The sequence below is a fragment of the Quercus suber genome, unplaced genomic scaffold (genome assembly GCF_002906115.3).
Source record: "Quercus suber isolate HL8 unplaced genomic scaffold, Cork oak 2.0 scaffold_474, whole genome shotgun sequence".
NCBI lineage: Eukaryota > Viridiplantae > Streptophyta > Magnoliopsida > Fagales > Fagaceae > Quercus > Quercus suber.
The window spans coordinates 233,865-241,219 of record NW_027069925.1 but is presented as its reverse complement, the minus strand read 5'-3'; the positions used below and the strand labels follow the sequence as shown (position 1 = coordinate 241,219).

Genomic DNA, 7,355 nt, shown 5'->3' with positions numbered 1-7,355 from the left:
TTTTTGTTTTGTTTTGTTTTGTTTTAGTGGTTTTACAATATTTATGAAATATTTTAGGGTGTTATTTTATTTGCTTAATCGTTACGTGTTGAGACTTTTGGCCGACATAAGGAAAGGAAAGATCAAAGATGGGAATTACTAATGCAAGGATCAAATTTGAGTTCCAAGCTCAAATATATGAATGGACTTCAGTTCAAAAAGTTCAAAACAATGAATTTGTAGAGAAATGAGTTAAAAAATTAGGCTTTAGTTAATCAAACAACAAGTTGAGTAGATTAATGGTGTAGGGGCTAGATTTGAGTACTACTGTTGTTAGATGAGTGAATTACGGCTCAACTAGCCCAACACAATAAATTTGTAAAGAATGGGTCTAAGAACTACGCCTTAGTGAGGGATACAGCAACTAGACATGGTTACGAGTTGATTTGAATGACAAGAACACTAGCTAAAGTATTAAATTTTGTCCTCAGCCCTCATTTGAGGAGCTTGTAGTTCTTATTACTTCTTCGATGCTTGGTTACAAGGACTTCAAAGACCATACAAATGGTTACTGTGTTTTTCGTTCTTCATCCCCTCCTTTTCCTGAAGGGTTTCTTACATTATATATCCTCTTTTAGTTGATCTTGGCCCTCCATTTGTTGACAATGCAAGTCACTACTTGAGTTAAGGGTGTCCAATGACCTGTGACATCTGACCCGCCCGACCAAATCCACCCAACCCGAAGGTCCGCAGGTGAATCCGGTTGCATGCATTGGTCAGATACGGGTGTTGTTTTAAGAGAAACCGAATCTTCAGTTCGGGTTTCGGGTTACACAACAAAAAATCCGAATAACCCGACCTGACCGAATATTTGAGCAAATAAACTAAAAATTTTAAAGTGCTGGTCAGTGCCAGTGGTCTCCCTCTCCACTCAGCCTCAACCTGCCAAGCACTCACATCACATCTTCAGCTTTGGGCAGTGGGTAACATGCAGTCAACTTTGGCACAAATACCCAATTTTAAATCCAGCCATTTATTCAAATCAACGGCTAAAATTAAACTTTAGTTACTCTACAGCCCTAGTACAAGTATAGAAAATCATAAACTCTACACAGCCCTAGCAATTAAAAATCAACGGTTACAATTTAGCTAATATCACAATCCACGGTCACAATTAAAGGAAAAAATTTGATTAGATTTCATCTCATATCCCAAGTTCCCAACGCCTTCAGCCTTCAAGTGATCAAGTCTCAGTGTCTCACACGGAATCTCTCTCACTCTTCACCGAATCAAGATCAAGTGATTCAAGTTGATCAACATCAACGGCCTCAATCTCTCTTCAGTCTTCACCTAACCACTCTCTCACCAAATCAACGGCCTCAAGCTCAAGCCCTCATCTTAGACCTCCCTCACTCTAATCTCAATCTCATATCTCTCGGTCAGACTCTCATTCTCAGACATAACATAATAGACTTAGACGTTCTCTCTCTCTCTCTCTCTCTCTCTCTCTCTCTCTCTCTCTCTCTCTCTCTCTCTCTCTCTCTCTCTCAATCTCAAATCCTCCTCACAACCTGAAATCTCTTCACCAAATCCTCAACTCTAAAGTCTAATCTCTACAGTCTCTTCACCAATTTCATACGAAATCTCAAATCTTGAGCAATCTTCACTCTTTAAAAGCAATGAACAGATCACTCTCTCAAACTCTCAGTTCTCCCTTTGCCTTTCTCTACTCCAACTCCAAGGTCCAAACCCTAGCTTCTCACTACAAGTTCTTCACACCTAGCCGCCGCCGCTGCCGCCGCCGCCGCCGCCACCACCAGCAGCCACTCCTCTTCCTGCCGCCGATCATATGGGCTGAACCTAGGTATGTGTTCTCCTTTTCTCATTTCTCTTTTTTTCAGTCTCTCATTGATTATATATGCTATGAAAATCTACTGTTAAAATGAAATAACCCCATAGTTTTATAATTTGAAACCCTAACTAGAAATAGTTGAAACCTAAACCATTTACTTTTGTTTTTTGTTCTTTGTTCATTTCATCATTTGTTTGATTAATTTTGTTCATGTTTAAATTTTATTCAGGAATTGAAAGTTGTGTATGTGTGGGTTTTCAATCTTCAAACTTGAAATTAACACACGGTTTTTTAAGGTATGATTTTTGCTTCCTTTTTTTTTTTGTGTTCAAAGTTGGGATTTTGTTCCTTTTTTTGTTAGAGACTTAGAGTTGATGCATGTAACTTAAGCTGCTGTGGATGTGTTCAATGTTTCTGCTTTTATTATTTAGTAAAATTTATACTGTTAAAAATCAAATAAACTCTCAAGTTTCATAATTTGAAACACTAACTAAAAAAAATTGAAACCCTAACCATTTTACTTTTTTTGTTCTTTGTTTATTTGTTTGATTAATTCTGGTCTTATTTTAATTTTACTCAGGAATTGAAAGTTGTCCAAGTGGGGTTTTCAGCCTTCAAATTCAAAACCCCAACACCCCTGGTTTCTTAAAGGTATGATTTTTGTTTCCCTTTGTGTTTTGTTAGTATACTGTTTTATGTTAGAGTTTTATGTTTTATGTAGAATACTATTATCTGGATTCAAGTATCAAACATTTTCACCCTTTGTTTGTTTGATTATTATTATTAATTGTTGTTGTTCTAGTTTGCTAATTTCTATATTTGATTTTTTAGGTCATGGATTCCTCCACTAATGTTCCCTCTGTTTCTACACAAGCTGATGGTTCTACCGCTATGCAAGCTGATGGTTCTACTGCCGCCGAAGTTGATGGAGCTACTGCCACTGCCACTGCCACCCAAGAGGTTGCTGCTGCAACCCAAGTTGAAGCTACTGATGGTGAGTTGCCCCCAATTCCACCTAGTGTAGTGAGTAAGACTGGTAATGGTAGGAAAAAATCTTTAGCTTGGAATCATTTTGAAAAAGTTAAGGTAGATGAGGGTGTCACTATGGCTGTATGTAATTATTGTAAAAAATCATATCAGGCTAATAGTAAGAGTTGTGGTACTAGTAATTTGTTAGCTCATGTGACAATCTGTCCCAAGAACCCTAATAGAGAAGATAAAGGGCAGAAAACCTTAGCTTTTGAACCTAAAAATGATGGAGATGATGGGTTTAAACTTGTGTCAACAACTTTTTCTGTTGAGGCTTCTAGGAAGGCACTAGCTGAAATGATTATAATTGATGAGTTGCCTTTTAGGTGTGTTGAGGGGTATGGGTTTAAGAAATATGTAACCACCTTACAACCTAAGCTCCGTTTAAAAGATATTCCATCTCGTCAAACTGTGGCTAGAGATGTGATTGGAATTTATAATTGTGAGAGAGAGAAGCTAAGGAAATCCTTGAAGGGTTGTAGGGTGTGTCTAACTACAGATACATGGACTTCTATACAGAATTTGAATTATATGTGTCTCACAAGTCACTTTATTGATGATGATTGGAAGTTGCACAAGAGAATTTTAAATTTTTGTCAAGTTGAAGATCATAAGGGGGAGACAATAGGTAGNCATACACACAATTATTTCGATCTCAGCATAAAGATTCAACCTTGAAATGTAGAAAGTACAACACCACTCATGGGCAAATTTGCACAGAAACAAAATCTTGATACGCGTACCCCATATAGATCTGAATCAATGAATTTGTATCACATAAAGAAAATTAAAAAGAACATATAAAACTTACAGATCCACCAACAAAAGTTTCACATTCTACCTAAAACCAAATCAAATATCACAGATCCACAACAAAGACCTTCAATTTTCGCCTATATATCAAAAAAATTTCAAGAAGAAAAAAAAAACATATTTATTTTCTTGTCTACCAAAAGCTAAAAAACTTTCAATTGACAAGAAGAACCTTCAACAAGTGTGTGGTCTCAGACGCGTGCGGCGACGGCAGGAGTTGCTGCAGCAGCGGCGACTGCGGCGTTGGAGGCGGCGCCGCCAAGGAAGGAGAGAAATCCGGTGGAGACATTTTCTTGTTCATCGAGAAACAGATCTTCCGGAACCCTAAACGCGCCGTGAGCACAAACAAGAGCGACTCCGATGAGGAGAGCTGAGATGAGTAGCGATCCAACGGAGGTGAGGAAAATGACGAAGATGCTCGAAACGGCGAGGATACCTAGGGTTTCCCTATCGGAGAAAGCACGGCCGAAGAGGACTAGAGGCTGATCGGAGGGGCGGAAGAGGTAGAGGAAGAGCCAAGCGGAGAGGAGGCCGAGGAGGACGAGGAGAGAGATAGGGTTAGAGAGGAGAGAGAAAGCGAGGACTAGTCCGATGACGGTGAGGTAGTTGATGCGGAAGTAGGAGTAGTTCTTGCGGACGCGGAGGGTGGCGTCGGAGAAGGATTCGGGTTTCGAGAAAGCGGATCGGTCGACGAGCTCGGACCACGGGCGGCGCTGGGCGAGGTTGTTGCGGACCGATTCGGTTATGTTGCTGAGGAAGTTGCGAAAAGCAGGGGTGGCGATTGGTGGTTGGGACGATTGGGCGGTGGTGGTGGTGGTGGAGGAGGTGTTTGAGATTGGGAGAATTGGGGGAGATGTAGTGGAGGACATGGTTGTTGACTTTGTGTTTGTTTGTTGGATCTGAATTTCGGAATTGGAAGAGTGAATGAAGGAGTTTTTATTTGGAGTTTTGAGATAAAAAGGAAGGTGAGAAGGAAGATGCGTGGGAAATGGGTGGGAAATAGAGACAGAGGACGTTTTTTTGTTTTTTTTTGTTTTTTTTGTTTTTTTTTTTTTTATAAGTGTTTTGTTTTGTTTTAGTGGTTTTACGATATTTATGAAATATTGTAGGGTGTTATTTAATTTGCTTAATCGTTACGTGTTGAGACTTTTGGCCGACATAAGGAAAGGAAAGATCAAAGATGGGTAATTACTAATGTAAGGACCAGATTTGAGTTCCAAGCCTAAATATATAAACGGACTTCGGCCCAAAAAGTCCAAAACAATGAATTTATAGAGAAATTGGTTAAAAAACTAGGTTTTAGTTAATCAAACAACAAGTTGAGTAGATCAATGGTGTAGGGGCTAGATTTGAGTACTACTGTTGTTGGATGAGTGAATTACGGCCCAACTATCCCAACATAATAAATTTGTAGAGAATGGGTCTAAGAACTACGCCTTAGTGAAGGATACAGCAACTAGACATGGTTACGAGTTGATTTGAATGACAAGAACACGGGCTAAAGTATTAAATTTTGTCCTCGGCCCTCATCTGAGGAGCTTGTAGTTCTTATTACTTTTTCAATTCTTGGTTACAAGGACTTCAAAGACCATACAAATGGCTACTGTGTTTTTCGTTCTTCATCCCCCTCTTTTCCTGAAGGGTTTCTTACATTATATATCCTCTTTTAGTTAATCTTGGCTCTCCATTTGTTGACAATGCAGGTCACTACTCGAGTGCTTGTCCCATCAGCCATCTTTCCAAATCTTTTATGAGTTGCAGCAACTAAGGTAGCACTGTTCAGGGATCATTTCCTCATTAATGCAGTCAGAGCGTTAGTTATGGGCATTTAATGCGGAGGTGACAGTTTCCCCTTAAATTGCTCCTCCACCATGCTCCCATGGCTGGTCCATTATACTCGTCCTCCTTTTTGGAATGTTCTGAGAGGTTGCCCTTGATGGCGTGCTGCTTTTCTCTTCTATGATCTTGGTTGACCGGGGGCAGGATTGTCCTCGGTGATGTTCCTCGGCAATTTTGGGCTTTCTTCGTTTATCCTCGGACGCTCCTTCCTCCTCGGCATGGGCCTTGGGCTCAATATAGAATGGTCCGGAGTTGCCAAATTCTTAAACCCCACAAATGGTGAAAGACTGAAAATGGACAATTATAGAATGAGTAATAAGTGTCCTCAGCAATATCCGAGGAGACTGGTACTTATATAATGATCTTCAATAGAGTTACAAGTTTGATTCTAGATTGCTATAGTGTTTTTCCCTTCCTTTTTTGATCCCCCTTTTCTCGCCACCTCTCTTTCCTTTTATACTCCTTCTCATTTTCATCCCTATCTTCCACGTGCATGCCAGATAGTTGATCTTGATACTTGTCCCATCAACACCTCCCATAAGTCTTCATGTAGTAGCTGTAAGGCTGAAATCCACTGTTCAGGTATCACCTCCACATTAAGGCGGCTAGGGAGTTAGCTGCAGAGCATTTAATGCGGAGGTAGCAGCTTTTTCCTTAGATATTTTAGGATCCTTCCATGTCTTGAGCTTCCATAGTGCTTATCTATATCAATTAAGTATTTTTGTGACGTTTCTTCGGATAGCAGACCATCTCTATGGACTACGGCCTCGGTTAGTCAAGGTGGCTCTTATTCTCGGCACAACCCCTTAGGTCGTCACGATCTAAATTAACTTCTTTGTTTGTTAATATGGTCCATTTTGACAACATTTACCCTCTTCTTGGACACATTTTATCCTCGGCTTGCGCCTTAGGTCCATTATACAAAATGTGTAATGAACCTCCAGGCCCAATACCGCTATAACTAATTTGGTATGTATCATATGGGTTAGATCTATTTGAACAAAGTTTCTATCCAAACAAACTCTGCAAACTCTTTCCATAAAATTAAAAATTTATAAAATAAATAAAATAAAATAAAAAAACTCTGCGAACTTCTTATATATTTCTATTGAGTGTGAATTTTGAAAATCTAACCATTAGATTACATGTTCTTATTATATTATTTATGCTTGCAAAATTTAAAGAATATTGAAAATCAATTGCTATCTCATCAAATAAATGTTAAAATTTCAAATTTTTATGATCTAAAAATGTGTATAAAAAATAAGTTTATCAATCGAATAGTAAATAATATCCAATTTAAACTAAATTTGATATATATATATATATATATTAAGAACATAAGGAACATGAAATTCAACGGTTAGATTTTCAAAATTTACATAAAAAAAAAAAAAAAGATATATTGTACCAGTTTCGACTGTTGCATCTGAGTCAGCATTTAGCACCGGAGGCCGCATTGTTGATCCATTTCGAAGTTCTCTCTCTCCTCTCATGGTTCAAAACCTTGTATGTGCACAAAATTGGCTTCAAGCCACAGTACCAATTTCTTATCGCCAATCAAGGGATGAGGTTGAGGCATTGGAGGAGGAATTTCATGATTTAGGTAATATGTTTAAATTTAAGAACTTATATTCTGTCTCATGTTCAAACAAAATTTAATATGTTGTATTTATTTCCTTTCCTTTTCTAGATTTAAATCAACAAATATCATCAAGTGCATCAGCAAGTACCAGCTCCAAATTGGGTTCTAGCTTAGGCAAACGACCCATAATTAGTGTTGAAGATTGATTACTGACTTGGTATGTTACTGTCTTTGGCCTCTTACTGTTATAAACTTGCT

At 38.6% G+C, this 7,355-nt stretch overlaps 2 protein-coding genes across 2 annotated transcripts; one reads left to right on the top strand and one right to left on the bottom strand.

The window, feature by feature from the left end:
- The first annotated feature begins 2,415 nt into the window (after window positions 1–2,415).
- On the top strand, window positions 2,416–3,538 carry LOC112032552 (zinc finger BED domain-containing protein RICESLEEPER 1-like). Its single transcript, XM_065762792.1, has 2 exons — window positions 2,416–2,482; window positions 2,663–3,538. Exon 2 carries the CDS (start codon window positions 2,666–2,668, stop codon window positions 3,536–3,538), a length of 873 nt encoding a protein of 290 aa, XP_065618864.1. The 5' UTR covers window positions 2,416–2,482; window positions 2,663–2,665.
- Window positions 3,539–3,571: 33 nt separating this feature from the next.
- LOC112015157 (PRA1 family protein B4-like) lies at window positions 3,572–4,690 on the bottom strand. Its single transcript, XM_024047521.2, has one exon. The coding sequence runs from the start codon at window positions 4,540–4,542 to the stop codon at window positions 3,865–3,867; it is 678 nt and encodes a 225-aa protein (XP_023903289.1). The 5' UTR covers window positions 4,543–4,690; the 3' UTR covers window positions 3,572–3,864.
- Window positions 4,691–7,355: the final 2,665 nt, after the last annotated feature.

Excerpts from the sequence above, each read along its gene's own strand:
- LOC112015157 (XM_024047521.2), bottom strand. The coding sequence starts at position 4,542 with ATGTCCTCCACTACATCTCCCCCAATTCTCCCAATCTCAAACACCTCC.